Source organism: Montipora capricornis, chromosome 10 (assembly GCF_036669925.1).
Source record: "Montipora capricornis isolate CH-2021 chromosome 10, ASM3666992v2, whole genome shotgun sequence".
NCBI classification, from domain to species: domain Eukaryota; kingdom Metazoa; phylum Cnidaria; class Anthozoa; order Scleractinia; family Acroporidae; genus Montipora; species Montipora capricornis.
The window spans coordinates 9,233,016-9,258,015 of NC_090892.1; the positions used below are offsets into that span (position 1 = coordinate 9,233,016).

At 41.6% G+C, this 25,000-nt stretch overlaps 3 protein-coding genes across 3 annotated transcripts in view; all 3 read right to left on the reverse strand.

Annotated features, from left to right (window-relative positions):
- The window catches only part of LOC138019229 (uncharacterized), a 5,744-nt gene extending 208 nt beyond the window's left edge, over positions 1-5,536 (reverse strand). Inside the window, exons 1-4 of the mRNA XM_068865951.1 lie at positions 5,372-5,536; positions 1,327-1,449; positions 578-625; positions 1-45 (exon numbers count right to left, since the gene is read on the reverse strand). The exon at positions 1-45 is cut by the window's left edge and continues 208 nt beyond it. Of these exons, the coding sequence (XP_068722052.1) occupies positions 1-45; positions 578-625; positions 1,327-1,449; positions 5,372-5,404 (249 nt within the window). The 5' untranslated portion in view covers positions 5,405-5,536. The remainder of the gene's footprint in view (positions 46-577; positions 626-1,326; positions 1,450-5,371) is intronic.
- A 1,587-nt stretch (positions 5,537-7,123) lies between these two features.
- Positions 7,124-8,088, reverse strand: LOC138020236 (uncharacterized). The gene is made up of 2 exons (XM_068867251.1): positions 7,446-8,088; positions 7,124-7,188 (listed from the first exon to the last, which is right to left on the reverse strand). Exons 1-2 carry the CDS (start codon positions 8,086-8,088, stop codon positions 7,124-7,126), a joined length of 708 nt encoding a protein of 235 aa, XP_068723352.1.
- Positions 8,089-20,481: 12,393 nt separating this feature from the next.
- LOC138020237 (uncharacterized) lies at positions 20,482-21,585 on the reverse strand. The gene has a single exon (XM_068867252.1). The coding sequence runs from the start codon at positions 21,583-21,585 to the stop codon at positions 20,482-20,484; it is 1,104 nt and encodes a 367-aa protein (XP_068723353.1).
- Between the last annotated feature and the right edge of the window lie 3,415 nt (positions 21,586-25,000).

A 25,000-nucleotide genomic window follows, 5' to 3' on the forward strand; every position in this document is an offset into this window, starting at 1 on the left:
GAGTCTTTTCCTTTCCTCTTCGAATTTGCTTTGTTGCTTTTCCATCTATTACAGAGAAGACCACTTAATTAGCTCCTAAGGAGTGCTAGTTTTCATTCATGGTTATTCTACTTTGTGTCTTTGAACCAAGACCTAAATTCTTTCGTGGGCCAAACGTGACTGACGCCGAGTAAACTAATAAAAGGAGCCAATTTTTATACCGACGCAAAGCAGAAATATACATTCTGCCGGCTTTCTGCCGGAGCAAAGCGCGGGAAACCAGGCCACTTGCGGGATAGAAACAATTGCCTTTGATTGGCTGAGAATTTAAGCCAATAACTAAGCATAGTGTTGGATGCAATGAACCAAAGCATTTGCAAAATTTCTTTTGACAAAAAGATAAAGGTTTTGATATCAAGTGCCCCATTAAAGAGCACTAAACTAGACTGTCCCTTTTGAAAGAAGACCACTTCTGGCTCTTTTGAAAAGAAGGGCTTAGTGCATTTTTCGCGCCACCAATTGGCTCATTTTTCACGGGTAGTTTCAGTTCTATAATCTATGATTTTTATGTTTAAAAACAAGTATTAAGTGGCCTTACATCCTTTTGACGTTCACGATTTTCTTGTTCAAGTCGAGCGTGTTGTTCCTGAAAACAAAAAGCAGAATTTCTAAAAATAAAGTTTATAAATCAAGACATATCATCATCAATCGTGAGTTGAGTATATTAGGAAAAAAACTGATTGTTCCCGAAAAAAGTCGCTACTGAGCTCGGGTGAGCTCGGAACCGCAGGGCTACATGAGACTAGAGGGAGCTCCAATACCGCACAACTTCAGTTGAATCACTTAACGAGTGTCGTAATAACGCACCTTGCCCTCTTTCCCACTTTTATTTTTTGGGGAGTGCCAGTTTCCGAAATCAAAATTGGAGTAGGGTGGGGAGGTAGAGAAGGGGATTTGTGTTCCCACAAATCTGAGGAGTGTTGTAAGTAACCTCGTGCGAGCGAAATGAAAGAGGCAGTACAGGGACAAGTGACCATTTCCTAGCCCAAAGTGAGGCATAGCGCGAAGCTTTTTTCAAGAAAATTTCTTTTCACAATCCCATCTCCAATTATTGGTGCATTAATTTGCCACCTGCAGTCATTTTGTAAAATCGAAGTGGATAAGAGGGGATTAGAACTTACTAGCTTAGTGCATTTTACTCATCAAAATTGCAATAGATATTTCTTTTAATTTCTTTCTTCCAAGAAAGCAGTCACCGATTAAAGAGCAAAATGACATTTTTTTAAATCTCCCCCCTCCAACGGGTTTCGCATAGCTGCAGAGCATGCGCGATGCTATTGCTCTCACCTCAAGCTTCTTCATTTCTTGCTCTTGATAAGCTCGAGCTGCCATTTCCAAACTCTTTTTCTCGTCGAAGTCTTTCAGTTGCTGCAAAACTTCGAAATATTGCTTCATCTCTTCCATTAGTAGCTTTCATAAAAAATAAAAAAAGGCCGTCAAGAAAAGGGAGGCAAGGGTGGATTAGGAGCGCGCAACTGACACTTGTTTGCTATTTATTTGTTTTAGCAGTTAAAGTTTTGTCAGCTATTCAGCTGATGTAGACCCACCCATATACACACAGAGGACAGTCACAACACCGGGAACTTCATCCCCTACTCTTCTCGAATAGTGTGTGGGTTCTTTAACGTCCCACGGGGCACTGATGAACATGGAAGTTATTTGTGAGACGGGACCTCCAGTTTATCGTCCTTATCCGAGAAGACTTGAAAGTCTAACCATTTGCGGATGTAATTACAAAGGCAGCACTTTCTCCTCAGTTATTTAAAGACCCTGAGTGTTGGTCCGGCCGGAGTCGAACTCACGACCTCCCGCATGGCAGCCCGGTGCTCAACCAACTGAGCCACCGGTGCGCGGTTTTCAATTGATTGTCCAAAGTAATTGGCGAATTGCTTAGTTTTGCATTACTTCACTCAGTGATTGGTTGAAAGTTCTCGCGCCATTTTGTCAAACAACCAGGAGTGAAACCAAAACCAATCGTGGCTCGTGAGTGCACATTTTCCCGCGCTTTGTGTAGGCTACGTGTAATTACTTCGAGTTTTGATATGATTGGTTTACTGGATTGTCTCCGTCCTTTTTGATTGGCCAAAGTAATTATCAGGGGTATCAGGGGCAGCGATGTTGCGCATGGCATTTGATCCGTTTTGCTACCTCTCGGCAGCATTCCACTTACTCATGGTAATTACTAGTTTTTATTCATTGATCGAGTATAGCTGATTGTATGTGACACATTTCTGCATTAAATAATGAACTTCAACGGGTTTAAATGGGGTCCACGATCAGCACAAGAAAAAAATCTTTTTACCGGACGTTGGTTGATTTCGTACTGTCTTCATTGGTGGCAACAGCTCGAGCAGTTTACAGCAAGACTGTTCCTTTCGTTCCGGAACTAGCAGTTGTTGTCGTTTGGAGGAGTTGAGGGTTCTCTGTTGCGTAGCTTACAAGGGTCGAGCTGTGCGTTTCCTGCGAATTTTTGTTTGGGGCAGATGAATCATGTTGTTTGGAAGTGAGCCTTATTCACGATGTCAGCCATCTTTACACGCGCACAGAGAATGATGGGATAATTACTTGGTAACATGGTCTCTTGGTGGGCAAACATTTTCAATGGCGTCCGAAGGGGACAAAAGAGATGTCAATACAGCTGTTTTCTAAGTGGAAGGTGGATCAGTTAAAAACGTTTCTGAAAAAAAGAGGAGTTGTTTTGTTGGGGAGAAAAGTAGAGCTAGCTGAAAAGGCGTACGTGGAGGCTGAAACTCGAGGTCGCTTAAACTACACGAGAGGAAGAAGACGATGTCTCAACGAGACGAAGGGAAAAGTTGACCACAGAATCGATTGTCAGTCTTCCTTTTCCCAGTAGCCTTAACGAAGGATGAGAAGAGGGCAGTCTTAACTTTTCGGACGTTTTCAAGGATGGGGAAGAAGCATATATGCAGCCGTCAGCAAAGGCCATAAAGCAAGGAAAGAGTTTATTGAGCTCGGAACACATACAGAGAGTGAAATTTCACTAAATCAGTGCAGATGTGAACTACTGTTCGTTCGGCAAATATCCCTTTAGATATAAGCTTGGAAGTGGATCCTGTTTCGTGGGTTTGGCAGCACTGAAATGGTTGGAGTGAACCTTCGCAAACGTAGTACTTTGAAGCCTTTCCTGTTGATGAGCTGTGACCATTGGGATTTGGACATCGATGAAAGTGTATCACTTCTCTCTCCTCGCCCTTATAAATGTACCTATGTCAAACAAAGACGTTGTATTGAAACAATTTAACTTATCGGTAAATAAAACAACTTACGGGACAACCAAAAAAACATTCCTGGAGAGCTTAAGCTTACCTGTCCGGATATCTTCGATCGTTGTCGCATGACCGTAAACAGCACAACGGTCCTTTTTTTCCCATATCTTGATCCAAAATATCAAATATACATACATAAAATACCGTAAAGTATAAATTAGCTTTCAGATATCTCTAGAAATTCGCGAAAACCAGGTTTAACAAAGCATTATTTACATCACATCTACCGCGAATTTCAGCTGTTTGCCCTCTGAGTGACCACGTGACCCTAATATTTTCCTGACAGCACCTGAGCGCCTGCAAAGATGGCTGACATCGTGACTAAGGGCTATTGATTGGCGGCAAATTGACTGATGGTGGTTGCCATGGCATCGGCCACAGTTCTTGCCACATGAGCCTCTGATGATCGCGTCTTAAACAAACAAAACATCTTCGATCTCTCTTGAGAATTTCGAAACGAGATTGCGGATTTCTAACACTTTTACAAGAAGATGAATAATGAATACCGCTACAATAAACGAATTTGACTTGATTTACTCCAGATGGAGGTCACGTGCCATCGTGAGATAACAGGGTTGAAGAAGTCGGCCTATTCCCGTTTTGTTTGGGTTTTTCTAAATTCACGTTTGTTTTTACACCATCGCTAATCTCACTAGCCTCAACTTCGAGTCGGATAACTTCTAACAAGCCGGATATTTATTTCCCAGACCTCACGTGCTGTATTTCTGGCGACTTGAATTCTGATTTCGGGCGGTAATTTCGGCATTATCACAAGAATTAACAAACTTTAATACTGGCTAGAACTAACACCCAGCGACTCTAAACCACGTATATTGATGCTATCGTAAAGTCGAAGCTGAGAGGCGTTGTCGTTGACACACCCTGGAATCTTAAGAGTCATACTCTGTAAGATTCCAGTAATATTAAAAGGTCGCGGCCACGGTACCTCACCGATTTGGCTGAAATTTTGCATGTAGTCTTGCTTTGGCGTCCTAACTACGAAATGGATGTTTCAAAGTTCTGGTAAATTTTATTTTGGGAGTTCTGAACATGGCCGGTTTCTGTCGGTTCCGAAGGGGAGCCAATATGGCGCATCACACGACTTCTTATCATCCTCCCTTCCAGCTTACCATAATCTTTAACCAAAATCCATTAATATCGCCTTTAAGAGCTATCTTCCTACTCGCGATCTGTGTGAAATACGTCTTTGAAATAAAAAGTTTTGGTCATGTTCGAGTGAAAAGTTGTGGTGTACTTCCAGGATACTTTTGAGACACATAAATATACTGTAAATCGAAAGACCGATATCTCCCATGTTATGTCGATTAACAGTGAACTATTTAACCTGGACGTAAAACTGTCATAGCAGATTTACCAGGAGAAATAAAAAAATGGGCAACTTCTTCAGCACGAGAGAAAAAAATTAAACAAGTGTGACCATTGTGCAAAGGAAAATATGTAAAGTTTAACATGATAATCGTGTCCAAATGTTAGCATATTTCCCTTTGAAACAGCCATTTACTGACTTTACTTCTTTATTTGTACTTGCAATATCCTTCGAGTGATTTATCGAAGAGGTTCTGCTTTCACTAATGTAAATAAACAAACCATTGAAACAAATCTTATTTAGAAGGGGAACGCGGCAGGTTAGTTTTTCTGAATAGCTAACCTTAGGCCTAATTAGGCTCAAAACGTTTCTTTAGGCCTCCTTAGGCCTAAAAACGTTTCTTTAGGCCTAGTTAGCGAAGGTTAGCTATTCATGTAACAGTCACAGTAAATTTCAACCTGCAACCTGCAACCTGCAACCTGAAACTAACCTGCCGAGGGGAACGATCGAACCGCGCTCCTGTAAAAACTTCATATCTCAAATACGCCCGTTACGCGCTATCTTTAAGCTGGCGAAACTATATCCGTATTGAGGTAGCAAAACAGCGAAATATGTCTCGAGGTCATGTACAGTTGAATGTCTAAATTCTAATTCAATGCGAACGATGTCAATAATCTCGGCCTAAAGTAAACAAACACTCTCAATTAGGTACACTTACTTCTTTGTCGCGTATTGATTGAACGCAGTTCATGAATCTATCTACATTATTTGAGTTAGCTCAAGTCTTCACTCATCTTGTGCACATCGATAATTGTTCTGAAGCACAATTGAAGTTTGGTGTTCATTTAGGTTGTAAAAAGACTTGTCCCACCGGCACTACTGATTATCAACCAGCACTTGAAACGAACAACCAGAGGTAACATCATTTTATCATTGGGGGAGAGGAGAGGGGGGGGGAGGGGGGGTCGAGTGGTGTAATTTTCCGCAATGGACAGGAGGAGGGAAGTAAAACGAGCCAAAGAAAATTAACATTTCCTGACCCTAGCTTGCTGCTGTTGGGATCTTGGAATAAATGCTGAAAAAGCTTTCCTGAACTTTCGGTCAAAAAATAACTTTTGCCAAAAACAACTTTTTCTCAGAAAATACATGACGGTCCCCAAAGATGATATGGTCCGTCTTTTATTAGTGTATTGCTGTTTCCCTTGGGAGGCCCGTCTATTTGATAGTGTTTTAAGCTGTGCCATGATGAAACCTGCATGGGCGCTGCACAAAAATTTAAAACTGCACTCTAGCGTTAAGGGTGTTGTAAGAAAATATAGTTTCTCGACCCTTACTGTGACAATGAAACACTGTATTAAAGAAACGTTTATACAGTAAAAACCTATGTACCACATAGCCCGTTCAGAGGGATGATCATGTGAATTCTTAAAGTTAGTACACCAGGAATCGGAAGACCGTCGTTGCAACCTCTCGCATAGCATAATCCTACTGGAAGTACGGACGGTTGGCGATAAACTAAACAAGGTATGCGACACAATTGAAATGGTCAGCTGGCAGGTAGCGTGTCAAAACAAGAACAAGCTCAGACATGTTTCTCCAATATCTCCACATATGGTGCTTTTCGGCGTGGCAGTTGCTGTGATTTTGAACTCATCTCTGGTTCAAAGTGGCAACAAATGTCTCGTAAAACGGGTACTGTAAGCTTACACAGCCTTCCTGCAGCAACAAGATCACAAAGATTGTAGCCGTCAAAGGTGACTGGATGAATCGGTTGCGTTTGGTTTATCACTTCATTACGCACGCTTGCCATGACATCTTCAACTTCAGCTGCCACGAAATCATCTTCAACTTCAATCACTGTTTGATTCTTAGATTTTGTGCGGCGGGAAAAAAAGCCTTGAATCTGGTTGGCAGTCAGTAGTTCTTCAGGGGTAAACTGCCGCTGTCCATCGCTGCCCCTGGCCACTCTCATTTGTCGAGCTACTGTCACGGGGTCAAGTTTTCTCCCCGTCGTCTCACCGATTGTGAACTTTTCCTCGAGGAAACGACTCTGCTTCTCACTGAAACGTTTGGACGTTTTGGTTGATCTCAACGCCCAGCCCTTATCCAGTACATTGTGTGGCGATGGTAACGAAGACTTTGCCGCCGCTGTTTCCGTAGTTGGCGTGAGGGCACTGTTTTCACCTAGGAGCTTTCTGCAGTACGGGACCTTCGCTGTATCAATAAGGGACTCTCTCAGCCTGAAACACACATTGACCGTAAAGCGTGTGGTTAACCATTGAACCAAAGCGTTGATAGGTTTTAATACAACCTTCGTTTGGGCAGGCAAACAATTTTTCCCTTCCGTTTTCAACTTCAGCACCTGATCTCTTGTTTTCGTCATCGTTATCGCTTCCGTGATCCTCTGCGAGGCTAGTGCTTTTTCCACTCTTGCAGGATGACTGACATTTCTCAGTTGCCTTTCGTGGCTTCACTGGACGGAATCCACCATCGGAAACACCACATCCGTTACAACTGTGATAGAACCATCAATACCTTAAACGAAAAGAAAAGAGCCGTCAAAATTGGCTTTATCCCATTGGCTTATCGATGGGATGTTAGTTCGATATAACCTGTATGCACCATTTACGGTTACTTTCCAATCATAGCGCGAATTATTTTTTCCAGCACCATGATAGAACAAAAGGTAACTTGCATTGTGTACATGTAGGGAGCTGTCCTGCGGTTTAGTGTCTTTTCATGTATACCAATCTCACGCTCTAGTCCATACAATTAAAAGTTACGATTTTTACCTTCGAATTTAGACCACGGGAGTAGTTTTCCTTCACCAACTTGGTATGCCCTCCACACTTTTACCCCCTCACAGGAGAACTCAAAATTGTTCACTTTACTGATGCCTGGCCACTTAGCGTTAAGTTTGTCGCAAACTGGATCAGGCAGCAAAGCAATTCTAGCGCCAGAAATTCCTCCATGCGAGAGCAGTGCCTCCTGGAACTGCTCAGTGGTAACTACGTCATGACCTTCGTTTACGTAAGAGCGCACATGATTCTTCATTGTGGCAGCAAACCGGTCACATGGACCTTTGCCTCCTTGTGGGTCGGAAAAGTCCATGCGACGAATGGAAATCCCAGTTCGCTTGCTGATGTTCTTACAAGCGAGAACAGTATTGGCAGAATGATAACATCCAGCGTTATCTTGACGGAAAAATGCATTTTCTATTTCTGGGTTCTCCCTCTTTAATGTTGTGAGAACATGTTCCATGAGTGTCGTCACGCAGGCACTGTCTTGGGCACAACGTTTAACTATGTGGATGAATGCTTGTGTCTCAATCTCACCACTTTTCTTTCTTAAAGCGACTGTAATATGCCAGGAAATGCCTCTTTGTCCAAACCATTCGCCCTGTGACTCACGGTACATCCGAGGAAGAAATTTCATTGCTCATTCTTGGATGAGCAAGACGTTTGTTTCACTCAGGCAGTCGATTACATCGCTACGTGCTTTATCCTGGTTCACAACTCGCAGTTGATGAGCTTTCCAGCTCTCGATAGCTGTTACGGCTTCTTGGAACACGTGAAGTGCATCGTCTTTTTCGTTTTCTGATTCAAAGGGACTATTTAAAATTGCCGCCTGGATACCAGATAGCACAGTTTTCAGTTCTTCGCATCGCTCACAGAGAAGATCATGGGTGTGGTCGCAATTGCCTCGGAAACTTGAATCTGTGGGATCATTTAGGGCATATTTACTGCAGTGGTCTGGAACACGCGAGCTGGTGACGTTGACCTGATTTCAGCAAAACAACAAATTGCTATTTAAAAAGGCCCTCAGAGCCTGGACCTGTTAGTTTAAGGCTATTGGTTCAACTCTTGCTCTGAGAACTGCTATATTTTTTCCAGAGTAGATACGTCATTAGCTATCTTCACAAGATCTAACTCTTGGTACTTTAGCGTATATGCTACGTCTGTTAGAAATTTACAGATGTATTCTTTTCGTTCGCGTTACGTTAACCCCAAATTACAGTGTTCCATGCTAAGTGTACCATTTAGTTGGTGTTAACAGCGCACCAGAAGCAAGCATGCGTTTTGTATGCGATAACTAACATTCTACAACATAACGATCGCCTTAACGTTCACTACAAGTTAATTCTGACACTGCTTCCGCAAACATATGAAAGTGCACCCCAAGCTCCCTTATTGCCGGCGAAAGTGTTTTCAGGCTATTTACAGGAAAGAGCTTGGGGCCCCCACCTTACGAAGGGTCTGGATCTGCCCCTGCATGACGTCTGCAACTGAGCGTTAACCAAAGACTTACCGCGATAAAGGGCATTTATAAATATGAGTTTCACGTTGCGCGGACTTAAGTTATACACACGAAAATCGCTTACCGGAAAATAATTTCCGCTGTTTGCAGTAGGGTACTTTTTTCGCGACCCTGGTTCAGCAACTCAATTTTCTTACACATTCAGACTTGGAGAGTGAATGCAAACCCCTCAGCGTGTCATCACTGTCCTTACCTTAAAATCACTTTTAAGATAGCTCTTTCCTGACTTAAGCCCTCTTTGAAGGTCCTGAGCAACATTTGATGGGATCCCAAAATCGATTAGCTTGTCCACCAACTTCAGCAAATCGTCGAAGGCCTTACCTCCTTCTGAAATAAAGTAGTCAAGCCCTTGGAGGGATTTTGTTACTGATGCACTGCAAGCAGACAGGACACGGCGAAGAGTACTCTTGCTGAGTGGAGTCGCTTCACCTTCTTGACAATATTGCAAATACTGGTCGATAATTCTCTCATTAACTGACACCCTAATGACGTTAGGGGTGTGAATTACCTCTCCAGAAGATAACTTCAAGAACCGTTCGCCAAATGGCAGGTCCTGTACAATGTAGGGACTACTTATGAAGTTAACAAAATGATCCAACTGATTGATGTCAACTCTAGTGCGTACTCCAGCCTTTTGTACCACAGGAACTCCACGTCCACACGTCAATCGGTGCTTTCGTGCTTCACAGAACATATATTTCGTTAAACCTGGAAGAAATTTACGGATTTCTTCATAGGTGATCAGGTCTGCTATGATAGAAAGTACTTGTCTTTTGATATTTCTGCTGGATGCATTGTCGTATGTCTCCGCAAGAGCTTTTATATACTTCTCATTACTTCCGCTGGAAGCTTTCTTCTCATCAAATTCGAGTTTGGGGAGGTTAAAGACTTCGCACATCTTGTCTGAGGTTCTCAGTGCGTCCCACAAGTCCGCGGCACGACTCGGCGACAACGTTTTGAGAACAGCCACTACAACTTCACGAGTTTCAGCAATATATCGTCTCCTGGTACGCCCTGAAGCGGAAGATAAATCCATATCTACTTCACTGATTGCCGATAGGCCACAGCTCCCAAGGAAATCATTGAGTTTCATTTTTCTGCAGGTTTTGACATGTGACCTCAATGCATCTGCCATCAAACTTTCTCGATGTAATGCAGCGCAGCTTTGCGGGGTTAAACTAATGTCTGTTTCCTCAAGGGACACAATCTGCAAATAACCAACAAGTGAAGATGTAGTATGTCGTGTCACATAGTACGCACACGATGATTGGTCAATTTTACTGACGGGCGGTATCTTACTGATGGTGAGGACCTCTCCCCACGCGCTTAACTTGAATTGTTTTCCATGCACAAGCAACAAACAACCGTGAAAAAGCCGGAAATGACGTTATCAATATCCTCACTAGTGAGGGTACGGATCCTGGATGTAGTTTCGTAAGAATTTCATAAGTGGTGTATTTTCTAGTAAAACAACCGTGTCTACAATCGTGGTCAAAAGTTGTTGGGAAGGTTGCGGGCATCAGCTCACTTCACACCTAATTCGATTTTTCTAACTATTGCCTGAAGTATTTGGGAAATACCATGCTTTTGTGGCCCCCCTCCCCCATATTCAATGTTGGAGTTCTTCAGGTAAGAAAAGTCACCATTTTTTTTCCCTGGAAAATCCAACATTGAAAAGGGGGAGGGGGGTATCTGTAAAATGAGATTACCTTCCCAACACTTTTGTCCATGATTGTAGCTATATAATCATATAATTTAGACGGTGTAAAAATATGTAATATTGCAAAATGATACAAATCTGAAATCTGAATTTAGTATGCAGCCGGGGAAGATAAAGTATAGAAAGTGGCTTACTGTGCTTTGTTGGTCTTCACTTAATGGCTCTTCTAGCCAGGAACTTTTCGCCAAGGCCTTTTCATCCATTTCTTGTTTGAGAAGAGACGTGTCATCAGCGAAAACACAAGGCTTCTCCGGGTCATTCTCTTCATGTCCCGATTCTTTCTCTTCTCGGAATACATCTTTTTCTACCTCACCGTCAGACACTCGTTGGTTGTCGATATCTTCTTCTTGTTTGGCAACTCCTGCCATGCTGCTAATTTTTTGTCTACACATAGGGCATATTGCTAGAAGTTTAATTTTAAAAAAAGTATTGATTTTGGCGCTCAATTCTATTTAGTGTCATCGTTTTAATACGCGCCCCTATTCCAACGCTTTTCTGTATGCCGTTACTCGTTTCTATTGCAATACGCATCTCTATTTCACTTAAAGTATCAATTCCAATAAGCGGCCGTATACTAATGGAATTAATATAATCGCACTTATTCCATCACGCGTCGTCATTCCAACAGCATGTTCTTCTGTCTCAGAGGTGCATCCGTTCAAATTGGCGCCCGTATTAGCGCCCTTGTGCATTAATTTACCCAACTTGATGAATCAACTTCAAAACAGAGGAACTTACGCGAGCCAACAGGAATAACTTTTCCGGTTTCAGAAAAAAAGGGTTTTCGCCTGAAACAAGTTAACTCCACGATTTCCTTTAGGTGGTTGTGCTGTGTAGCCACTAAATTCTCTGTGAATGGAACAGCGAGTCTTTCCGCATGTCCAACGTATCCCGTAGCTTTCCCAATGTCGAGGGCAGATGGTAATGTACTCATGCTCCGGAGTCAACTCAAATAGACCTGTGGAAAATATGTCGACACCGGGTTAAAAAATGGCGCAAAATTATCAAAATTTCAATCGCAAAAACTTTGATAATAATTTATAAAATGTATTCCGTCTAGTCTATATTTAATCCCGTCCTTGCCCTAAATATGGAGTTATTTAAACCCATGTGCCAGAGAAAACAGTCCAATATAACATGTGTGCGTGCAAGCAGTAAAATATAGCACTCCATACAAGCCGTTGTTGCTGTCAAGATTTGCGAGGTCCTTTAACCAGATAAGGAATAAAGAACTGAGTAAGATAGAGATAGGAACAGAAAACGGTTGAAGAGGAAGTTGGAAGACAAAGGACGAAACCAACCTTCGTCTTGAACGGTTGTTAATGATAACACCAGGAAGATGATAGGGCTACCAACATAACGGGTCTCCGGTTGGAGAACTGCCATGCGGGCAGGGCAGGCTCCTCCACGAGGAGCCAAGAGCTGAGGAAAGCGGATATAAATCACAGGCGCGCGGGTGTGTGTGGGTGTGTGTATGTGTGGGGGGAAGTCTCATTTAGAAGTGGCGTAGCTTTTAAGAAACATTTTATGCCTGATTGGTCTAGACCACTACCACAGTGTGACAATACGTTTGATGTCTTCACCTTAAACGCTACCTTGAAGGCGATTTGAATATTGTCCCTGAGCCCTGATACCAAATCCTGCGATTTACATCCTCATGCCAGACGTCGAACACCGGCACCCAACCTTTTCTCCCGGGCAATCCACATGCAATCTTGAATTTACCCTGTTCCAGGCGTTTGAGAGGTCGCAAGCAGGTCGAAAAGCGGTGAAAGAAAGAGGATAGCATAGGCCGAGAGAAGTCTGCCTCGTCTTCTCATACTCCTCTTGCCGTTTTCGCGCTGCTGATCTCTAACTATAAACCGGATGCCTGGCACAGGCTAAGGAATTAAATGTGGAAGCCTTTTCTCAAACACTCACATTTGTTATCAGTTAACATAAATAACTGGTAGTGTAACTTTTATGTTAACATCAAATACAAATACATTTGGCGAAATGCATAAGGTGCAATACCTGCTCTGGGGAAGATCAATTGCATCTCACTCTTGAGGGAGGAATCAATCACATTGAAATCCCTGAGATGTGGCTTTATGTCTTTTTTGCACTCTGCTAAAATGATACACTGTGTATCGGCCGATGAAGTTCCATGGCCACAAGAATCGCCAATAAACTTTGAAAATCCACATTTTGCCATAATAGACACGCTGAAAGTGTTGAAAGTCATATCGGATATACTTAAGTCTCCCAAAAGTGAAAATCATAAAGTGAATATCTTACAACACACCGAAATTGATTCAAGATTATTACGTAAAAGCTGCACAAAAGAGACAATGCAGTGAAGCTAACTTAACTGGGCAGTGAACAGGTTACATCCATCGCACACGAATTTCATTATCTTTTTCATTGTACATTCACCAGGAATTAAATTAAAAAGGAAATTCCGTCGATTTGTCAATAAGGCCGAAATAATAAATACATCAAGATCGAATTATTAGCAGAACTTACCTCAACTTGTATGTTATCAACTGTTCCTGCCTCGATCTGCAAACAAAATTTATTTTCCACGAAAAATGACGGGGTTGTTGGTTTCAGTCGTGGGAAAATGCCACCTTTGTGTAATTGAATTAGCATTGCGCTCTGGAAATCGAGAATGTTAACTTTGCGCTGATCGCGAGTGATTTTTCCGTGTTCATCATCTGCGGAAGGAAAAACATTTATCCGAATAGAGCGCGAATGAAAAACCGCACAGACCTAAATCTTGATGAGGTTGTTTACATATCAATCATCTATCATATCCCAGATTCTTGACTTAATTTATTGAATGGTTGCGATTTTATTTTCGATGGCGTGACAGCGGAAACCAGCAATAACTGTTAATATACAGGCCGTTAATACTTGCGCAGTGGTCATACGTTTTTAATCTTTTTTTCTCCCGTGCTAAAGAAGTTGTCCATTTTTTTATTTCTCCTGTCAAACCTGCTATAACAGCTCTAGGTCCAGGTTAAACAGTAAGCTGTCAATCGACATAACATGGGAGATACCGGTCATTCGATTTGCAGTAAATTTAGATGTCTCAAAAGTATCCTGGAAGTATACTACAACTTTTCGCTCGTTCATGACCAAATCTTTTTATTTCAGAGAAGAATTCGACATAGAACGTGAGTACAAAGATAGCCCTTACAAGCGGTTTTAATGGCTTTTGGTAAAAGATTACGGTGAGCTGGACGGAGTGATGACAAGAAGTCCTTTGATCCACCATATTGGCTACCCTTCGCAGCCGACCAAAACTGGCCATGTTTAGAACTCTCAAAGTAAAATTTATCAGAACTTTAAAATATCCATTTCGTAGTAAGGACCCCAAACAAAGACTACATGCAAAATTTAAGCCAGATCGGTGGGGTACCGTGGCCGACCCTAACTCGAATCTTACAGAGTATGCCTCTTAAGCATCTAATCCATGTGCTTAAAGATGATGTTCTGGGGCTTGCCATAACGTTTATGTAATAGATCGATCGCAGAGTTCTATTTGGCTTCAGTTCTAGTTAAACCTTCTATGAGGGGCCGTAAGGGGGGGTCAAGCGCACAGTTACACGGTAATTAATTTTTTTGTTTCACGGTTCATGGAAAATAAACTCACACTTGAGAAAGATTTGTGACCTTACCCTATATATATATTTGTATTGGTTTAAGTCACCTAAAGGTAGTGGCACGGTGGTGTTCTGGCTAGCGTGTCGGACTCTCTGTCTAAAGCTTAAGGTCTGTGAGCACCGGATCAAGTCTAAGGACGATCAGCAACTTTAGGTCTTGTTCTCTGACCTTCTCTGTTATCGTGTTACTCGTTCTCTGTCCTCTCAGTACAGTACAGTGAACATGGTGAAAACGAAAAAGCTAAAAGAACTTTGATGTAACGCGAATAGTTCGTCCACTGCGAGTTGTTACAGCTCGGAGAAAAGTCATTTCGTCCTCCAGGTCACTGTCTACAGCTTTCAGATTCTGTGTCGTAGTCAGATTCTTGTTCATCGTCTGTGTCTTTCTGGTTTTCTTCTTCTTGACGCTTCCTGTTGCTTTCAACGACTTCAACAGGACATCCCAAGTCACCTGCAGCATCCACATGTTCCAGAGTTCTCTCCATCGTTATCTTCTCTTTTGGTTGATCAGAAGTGGCATACATGTTAAGTGGCAGAGTTCCTGCTTTGAACATTGTCGTTTCCTGGCGTACTGTTCGCTGCCTGACGGCTTTGTCGTTGTTTGCTGCCCATTCCAACATCGACTCTCGCTCTCGATCGTTAAGTTTCCTCGCTGGCTTCAGATGGGACATCCGGAGAAGGGCATTGAGTGGCGTTGCCTGACCAACTACAGGATAATAGGACTTCTCTTTTCAGGGGAATTCTGATCCTTTCCTTTCCCCCAAGAAAACTGAAAGATCCAGGAGATTTAGGATCAACGAAGTAAACAACCCCTTCTAAAACACGAGACTGCTCTTCGCTGACTTCGCCCTCCGACATTGAAGCTACTGTAGGTCGTGGAAATAAAATAAAGATTGCTGATGGTTGGTGTCAAAGGTCGCGTCAGCTTATTTTTGGATCTGATATCATACACTACGCAACGGGTCATACGAAACCCCTTTGTTTGTTGTGACGCAAGATGAAGAAAACCGACTTCGTAGCCCGTTGTAGGGTCTACGTAAGTAGCCGTTCACGGAAAAGGGTCGTTTTCGTGTTGGTTATCACGGATATCGGAAAATTATTTCTCTTTTTCACGTATCACGACAATCATATCATTCACGGTTCACGAATTTTACTTTTTTTAGATTACGGATCACAGAAAATAAATTCGGTCGATCACGTTTCACGCGAAACCCCCTTACGGCCCCTCTTCTATTGATCGTGCCACTTGCCCCTCCAAGAGCGGCTGTAGATTGGTGTGTATGGCGCTGTTGTAACTATCCCAGAAACATTGCCATTGCGTAACATCTCCTTTCAATTTAGGCAAAACTAGTTTCGGTAAGTTTGCCCTCAGTTGAGTGGCCATGGGATTAGCGTAATTCGGATAAGTGACTGTGCTAACGTTACTGTTACTTGGTATTTTAAAAGTCGTACGTGAACTCCCCGGTGATTGCGGTACAGAAACTCCAGCGTCTGCTTTTGGCGCGGGATTATGAAGGCGGCATGAAGCGGTTGAGTTGCATCACCAGTTGAACTCCCCACGTTTTGAACAAGTTGAGTATTTCCAGAATCCACATTTTAGGAAACGTTTGTCGTTTGAGGTCCAGTAGTCGATTGTAGCGATGTAGAAGGAGCAGTTTCGTCACCATTCGTTTCCTTCATCGTGGAGATTCCTTCGTCGTTAGACTTTGAACTCGTAGCTTCCATGATAGATCGTAGCATAAACAGCACTCACAGATTGATATCTTCAGATTCCTCTATTTCGTTTGCGATTTCTTCTACCTGACAACTTTCTATAATTTCTTCGTCGAGTGATTTAACCAATGCTAGCTTTTCGTTTAGTGAATCGGCGATAATCTTTACGCGTTGTTCGTCTATTTCATCAGCGTGTAGAAGATCATCAGCTTCGTTCATAAGTTTCGTCATTACACTTTGATTTCCACCACGTTTGGCGCGGGTGCGCCCTAGTTCTTCGGCCATTCTTCGGTAGTGTCGAGGTTACTGCCCTACGCTGGGCGCCATTATATCGAATAAGAATTCTCGCAGTCCATTTGATTATTGAAACTTGCTTATTCGATGACTCGTATTCACAACTAAATTAATTAGAAAAGCACAAGCGTAATTATATTGAAAGTCTCGTGATCAACTGTCAATCATAAGTGGCATTTGAACTGTATACAAACAAAACATAAACAAAAACCCCATGTGGGCTAAAAAGTTTCACGGCAAAATTCAATAGGCCATTTCCGAGTTCATGTCTGCCTCCTCTTCAACGCGAGTCTCTAAGTGCGAAGGTTCTCTTATGAAAATTAGTTTTCATTCATATGTAAAGTGGAACTAATTACCATCACCAGAACTTCGCACATAGACTCGCTTTGAAGAGGAGGCAGACATGAACTCGGAAATTGTCTATTTATTTTGTTTGAGGGAGCTGGCTTGGCGCAGTGGTGTGAGCACTCTCTTCCTACCAATGCGACCCAGATTCGATTCCCAGACTAGTCTTGGTGTCTTATGGGGGTTTATTTGTTGGTTATCTACTCTCAGGGTTCTCCGCTTTTCTCCTTCTGCTCAAAAACCAAGCTACGATTTGTTATGAGTTGATTTGATTTCTCTACTGTGTCCCAAATTAGTGCCCCACCGCCAAATACAGTTGACACTTCAATAAAAAGTCCAAAGTTCATTTTTCATCACTTTCAATATTTAGGTCCAGTATGTGTTGTGTCAATTGCCGGCCTGAACCGAAGGGGAAAGTCGTACATTTTAGCCGAAGCTTTTGATCAGCCAGACGTTTTTCCTTTGGGGCACCACTTCGAACCTGAAACAATGGGAATATGGATGTGGATTGTGCCTCAAAAGTTTCAGGTAATGATAAGGATATCTTTGTCTTTATTTCTGCTTCTGTGACCTCACAATACAAGTAGAATGAAGATAATTTAAAATCTGCGCATGTCAAATAGAATTACTATGCCTCGAGGTTTAAATTTCATTCGAATGTTTCGCTTTTCACTGCCGTCAATCACTTTAGCGGAGCTGCCTTGTGGTTGGCTGAATGTCATGCACTCATGCACAACTTTGATTGACAATAGTGAAGAATGGCACCGTTGACCAGAATTCAGTAAGAAAATGAAAGGCTCAAAGAATTGAGTAACCATAGATTTTTTTATTGATAAACGAGCTGCTATTTGCATTCCAAATATAAAACTGAACTGTGACAACATGTGCTCATGTATCTGTTCAGCTCACTTAGAGGAGAATAGTGGGATTCCAGTTTTGGGTCATTGTAACGGTGAATGTACCCAATTGTTTCACATAAAGACAAATGTGACGTAATAGATTACCATGACAACAGAAAAGCCATCTAAAAGCGCCTTATGTTTTGTCTTTAAACGCTTTTATCTCACAAACGAACTCGGCAACCTCAATTTTTATTGCTGAAAAGTGATCAACCGGCTAAGATGAAACTCTCTTTAAAGTTATAAAAAATTCTCTGGAGCGGATATAGAGCCACCTTAAAATTTTCCAGTTGTAAACGTGGCTATGAATCTGCTCCAGAGAATTTTTTCTAGCTTTTTAGAGAGTTTTATCTTAGCCTGTTAATCACTTTTCAGGAATGGGGCTCACTTAGTCAGGTATTGAGATATAATCGTTTAATGGCAAAATATAGGACGGCGTTTTTAGATAGCTCTTTTGTTGCCATGGTAGCATTTTACGCCATATTAACGAATGTATCTTGTTAAGCAATCATTGATGTTTCATTTGGTTTCATAACATGGCCTTAATGTAAGTTAATCCGTCAATTAAAACAAATTTGTGAAACCGCGAGTTTGAGCCACCTTAACATCAGTGTATCCCTCGGAAGAAATCATCAAAACTAAGTAAGAAAACGAACTTACTTTTTTAGTTTTATTGTGAAATTGTCGGAGCGCATTAAACTTCGCTCAAGCAACGAAGGAAAGCCGAGCATGGGGGCTTGCCGAAAAGACACTGAATTCTTTCACAAAACCTTTCCATTCTTCGTGTGGCTTCTCAGAGACGTGACACAAAGCATTCCGCCAGATTGCAAGGACATCAAAGAGTACTTCTTAACGCGGGTAGGACATAATAGGTGCTGTTAGTGACACTAGTCCTTGCAAAGTATGCAAACGTGGATTATAAACTACCCAAGAAAGTACAGCTTGTTTTAAATACTACTTCTAAAGGGGCTGTTTCACAAAATTTATTCAAATTCAGCCACTGGGAACTGGCAGCCAAAGCAAAGCGAAACGTAAAAACAGCTTCTTAAAGCATTGATTGAAAACAGCAAATACAATAAGAGGCTGGGATGGATAACATTAGAGAAGATTGAAATGGTTGCAATTCGGGTTTTTCAGAACTGTTCAGTCGAACAGTTTTTCAAAGTTCACCTCTGTAGAATGAAATAACTTAAGCTAGTAGATCACTTTTCCATTACGTTTATCTTTGTTGCTTGTAACTTAAATTATGTTTGGTCGACAGACCTTTTTGGAAACTAAGCTTTGAGTTGTGTTGTTTGAAGTAATTTCTGTGTTAGGTTAGGTTGCATGGGATGCCTTTTGAGAGCACCCATGAAAAAGGCTATGAACCGGCCCTACCTGTCAAAGAACAGGGGCACCCAACGACCTATTTGTTGTAAAATGTATTATTATACCCCAGTTAATGAAAATAAATGTTATTAAGGCATTTTCAGGTGTTTTTCAGTGTTGCTGGGAAAACATTATCTGTTCCTTTTTCCCAACAAGACACACAAGAAATTTCCCAGCCAGCTAGATAAAATTGGTTGGTTTGCCAGCCAGCGGATCAAATTTATTTCCCAGCCAGGAATTCCGCGCGCTTTCAAATCCCTCGAACCAAAACGACCGAACAAAAGCGACAAAACCGGGACAAAAAAGCTTTTTTTCCGGAAGCGCAATCACTCTGACCAGCCGTCGTATGTTTGTGACTACTCTCTGGGAGAGGGAAGGGGTCCTTTTTCTTGTTTTTTTTTTGTTTTTTTTTTGTTTTAAGTCGTCCTCAGTCTTCAGAGTTTCTACAGCCAGCTCGGGTTGAAATGCTAGAAAAAGTCAGTAATTCCCAGGCAAAACCTCTATCAATAACAAAATTTCCCAGCCAGCTCATCGAAACACCTGTATTTTTGCCAGCCAGCAAGATTCCTCTGGGGAACAGATAATGTGAGGAACAGATTCGTTGGGTGCCCCTGAAAGAATCACCCACTGTTTTTAAAGACTAGGGGGCTCTATATAGACTACCTTTTATGGCATGACGCGACGTGACATGATGTGACCTGACATGCATGTCAAGATATGACATGACAAAAAATGACGTGACCTGACAAACCCGACTTACCAGAGTACATAAACTCCCTGATAAGTCTCGTACTCTTCGTTCACCTTCCCGCCCTCTTTTAGCACAACCCACCCATCTCGTCTTCCAGTACTCGCTCGTATGGCGACCATGTTTGTAAATTCTCTGCACCTTTTCTCTGTAACTGCCTACCTGAACAAATAAAATCATCACCATCTGCTTTTACATTTAAAAGTAACCTTAACAATTTCTTCTTTCTAGGACATTACGACTTATTTGTTTTTAAATTTAGTATTATTTTATCTTAGTAGTATATACCATAAGTTAATTTAGTCCTAGTTGATGTTATAGCGCATTGAGTGTCAGGCTCAGAACCTTTAACTCTGGTTGAGAACTGGCCGGGGTTTTTTGAGTTTAAAAATTTCCTTATTTGGATGCAACGTAGCTCGTGTATTTTCCTGCGCGTGCGCCTTCGATCTCATATTTGTCCATATTTGGGTATAAAATTGGTGTCCTAAAATCCCCAGCTTTGTTCCAAGGGAAGGAGTTGCAAGTTTACACGCTGCAGGGTCATTTGCTTCTGGTGTCACTGACAGTGAGAAATGCGCATGATAAATACTTATTTATTCTTCTTCTTCGTCTTGTTGTTATTATTATTATTATTATTATTATTATTATTATTATTATTATTATTATTATTATCATCATCATCTATACGATCACAGTCTTTGCTGGGGTTCTTTTAGTGCATCAGCCTGGCGCAAACCATGCACCTGGGGCATCAGTCACTCAAGTCAATCTTTCTGTTCAGATACCAAGCACCTTTCTGAGGATTCGCGCAGATCCCAGCATGCCGGTCTTTTGAATCTCTGTCACAGAAGCACTCTTTGCTACTTTCTCGATGTTTTCTACCATTCCTTTTTTTACTGTGCCAAGCGCACCAATAACTACAGGGAGCACTATGGTTTTCATCTGCCACATTCTCTGTATTTCAACTTCTAAATCTTTATACCTGCTTTTCTCTTCGATTTCCTTCAATGCAATGTTCCTATCTGATGGGACAGTCATATCAATCAGTTTACAGGTGGAATTTACTGAATCTTTAACAATGATGTCAGGTCTGTTCGCTGTTATAGTTCTATCAGTATTGACTGGAATGTCCCACATGATGGTGAGGTTTTTGTCTTTATTATGCATCACAGTCTCTGGTGCGTGTTGGTACCATTTGTCTGTAATCTTGAAATCATGATCTTTGCAGATACTCCAATGGAGATATGCTGCAGCATTGTAGTGCCTAGTGATGTACTCTGTTTTGGCTAAGACCTCACATCCAGATCCAATATGGTCCACTGTCTCTTCATGTTGCGAACACATTCTGCATTTGCTCTCCACTTGCTGGCCACATATTACTTTCTGAAAGTTTCTGGTGTTTATTGCTTGATCTTGAGCTGCCACAAGTAGTCCCTCTGTTTCTCCTTTCAGATTGCTTGACAACCATTTGTTGGTGGTGATTATGTCTACGTGGGGCTTCTCTAGGATCTTGGGATATTGGCCATGCAAAGCTTTGTCTTTCCACTTTTCTTGTTTCATTGATTTCATCTTAGACTTGAATATGTGTTTCAGGGCCAGAGCATTTTCTGAGGCTGATTTATCCTCTCTGTTCTCAAATTCTGGCATTGTTACTTCCCTTTTGAACTTAGTAGCATTCTTGATTATTGAACGTATGGCTTTAGATCGATCGTGTTCAAGCAACTGCTTTGGATATCGCCCATCTTTGTGCTTCAGATAATGATCACGTCCTATTGTTGCTGTTTTGAATGCTGTTTCTACTTCAATCAGGCCCCTTCCTCCATCTTTTCTTGGAATGTACAGCCTTTCCAAATCTGCTTTAGGGTGTAACATCTTCTGCATGTTCAATAGTTTGCGTGTTTTTGTGTCAATCTTCTTCAATTCTGAGATTCTCCGGTCTATAATGCCAAAACTGTATTGCACAACTGGGACTGCAAGACTATTGATAGATTATTATTATTATTATTATTATTATTATTATTATTATTATTATTATTATTATTATTATTATTATTATTATTATTACTATCATTACATTGCATGATATCTTGTATAAGAAGAAGATTGTCCACAGCCCTCGCCATTGGGATAAGTTGGTTTCCTTTACTTTGTTCTGTGACCTGCATTTACAGTTATAAGTCAAAGCTTTTTTTTCTATTTCGAACTTTCTTTAAGATATTTAAAGATCAAAGGCAGTCCGACGGGGATAACGCTCAGAAAGTTGCTGAGAGCATCCTGCGCTTTTTTCCTGGATTTCAAGCAATTAGCCTGCCTCCGCCAAGCGCTGATTACGAATTGCTGAAAAACATGAACAGCAATAAAAGCAGATTGAATCCCCATTTTCTCAGCGGATTAGAGCAATTCAAGCAATTGTTGCGATCAGTATTGATACCAAAATACAGCCCCAATGAGGGTGAGATTGTAACAGGCGAAGGTAGGTATGAAATTACGTGTCAGTAACGATTGTATCACTTGTGACATCAGCGTCATCATGCAGCCTCCTCCCCAAAGCGAGGTTTAGCATCAAATGATTACTTGACTGTACATTTCTTCGGTAAGATCTGAAATTCCCTCTCTCTTCACTTGATTTAGTGCACTCACTTACCCTCTTTGGGTAGTTACATAAGGTCTCCCATCAAGTTGTCTTGTCATTGGCACCCAATACTACCCCTCTCCCACTCCTCTAGAATCGTTCTGTCGCTTTATACAGAGCATTTTAGACCGCACTGCATCCGCTCTAATATTAAGACGTTAACACACAAAAAAAAATTAAAGAAATTATTAAACAACTGGAAAGGGCTCAGTCGGTTGAACATCGGAGGTGGATATGGTGGACATGGTTCACTCATGGTTCTCAAAATAACTGCGGAGAAATAGTTGCCTTCGAGTAACTTCATCCCGAAATGGTTAGATTTTCAGCTGGTCTCGACTAACAACTGAAAACCGAAGACCTTGTCTTACGATCCTTCACTGTGTTCGTAAATTTTGTGGGACGATTATACACATTGTTTGCAAAATATTGTGGATGAGTATTTTTGCTCTTGTTTTAGCTGATCGTATTGTAGCAACAAGTTTCCATGCCATAGTTTCATGCTACATCTCTGTTAAACATTTTTCCTTATTGAATGAATTTGTACGATTTGGCCTTGCGAAATGATATATGAAATGAATCATATATATATTGAAATGCGGATATGAAATCAAATGAAGCTTTGATCCTCGCAGTTATGAACGCAATGTTAGCAATTGCGTAGACTGAGAAGCCTGAAAAATTCCGGACAACAACGGGTTTGAACACGTGACGTCGCGATACCAGTGCGACGCTCTAACCAACTGAGCTCAGTATGAAGCCACTGTCGTTGAGATCTGGTCATTTTTGGGTTCTAATGTTCCCGTGATGAATAAATCAGCGAATGAAATGATATTATATGAAATGAATCACATATTGAACTGCGGATGTGAACTGCGTTAAAGTCCTCAGTGAATTTTTGAGGCTCCTCCACGCAATTGCTAAAATTGCGTTCAAAACTGCGAGGATCATATCTTCACTTAATTTCACACCCGCATTTCAATATGGGATTCATTTCATATATCATTTCATTCGTTGCTTCATTTATCACGGGAACATTAGCACCCGCAAATGACCATCTCCCAAAGGCCGTGGCTTCGTCGCTCAGTTGATTAGAGTGTTGCACCTGTATCGTGAGGTCACGGGTTCAAACCCAGTTACAGTCCTGAATTCTTCAGGTTTCTCTACGCATTTCACTACTTGCACAATCCCATAATGCAATACGTTTTGGGGAGTTCTTTACATAAAAACAATACAAGTTATTTCCTCTTAGCACTGTATCATGCTTCCGTGAACTGGATATCCATTGTTTTAACTTAAAAGGACGCCCCAAAACGTATTGCATTTTGGGATTGTGCGAGTAGTGAATCGCTAAAATTGCGTTCACAACTTCTAGGATCATAGCTTCTCTTAAATCTAATGATAATGTCATAACGTTTGTCGGGTATATAGTTTATTTGAGTCCCTCGTAGCGCTCCGTTCGGGCGCAAATGATGCTAGCTACTCGGGCCACAAATAAACTATATGCCCCTCAAAAGTCATGTGATCGTCCTATTCTCATGGCAAACTAGGATATTGGCTTGGATTGTCCTTGTTTTCCATGTTTCAGTCACGAGACAAATGATTTTACTTATAAACGCGAAAACTACCATGCTTTGTTCATGATGACGTGCACGCAAATCCGTCAAAGCAGGGGCCTATGAAAAGGAGCGTACAGCTTCATTGTATTTGTGGAGCGGCTTAGATTGAATTTGCTGCGAAACCAGACGTTTCCACTGAGCTAATCACAAATCTGGCATGAGAAATTATTGCCCATGGGATCGAGACTGGTCACTCGTGCAAGCCAAGTCTCATTTAACTACTCTTTCAAAAATAGCTTGATCTGTGAAAATGCCGTCACATAGACCTAGTATTGGAGTTGTAGGCTCTCGTTGATGGGCTCCTCGTCAAAGTATATAAACTCCTGGTAACCCTGTGTCCATTATACTTTAAATCAGGCCTTGCTGCCTTAGTCCAACTGTATGTTGACGCTATTAATACTCCTGGAGTAATTTCCAATGTCCAGACCGCTTGGGAAACGTTTGTGTTGACAAAAAAGTGTTCGGAAGCGTGTAAAGCATCGGTGAAGCATTATGATGCCACGATGAACGAGGAACTGTCAGGTAAATTGCCATGCGATAGCGACTTCATCCGTGTCAAGCTAAGCATGAATTGGCTCTTCAGAAGGGAGTAGCTCATTTGGAAAAGGAAACCTTCGGAATTTCCGCTATCACAACAGAAAAGTGCCGGAAAATATTTACGGTAAGGGTAAAAAAAGAAGAAAAAAAAAAAAAAACAGGTCTTAACGTATGTGACGGTGTGAGCTTTCCTAAAATCGTTCCGGGGCCACCGAAAGGTTGAGTTTTCTGGATCATAGCAGTAATGAACTTCACTTATTGGTGGTTTTCAGGTTACGTCATAGCAGCCATTTTGGTGGATGAAGCAAAAAATCTCTCATTAGCTTCTTTTGTTCGTCCACCAGCAATTGCATATTGCAGCATTGTTACTTGACTCCAGAGATTGGTTGTAAACCATCTATACTTATACCGGGAAAATTTGGTGCTTATCATCGATGTCTCTCTACCAATGGCGCATGCAAGTGCTAGCTCTAGCATTTAAGTATTACGGCCCCGTATTTAGGTAACACGC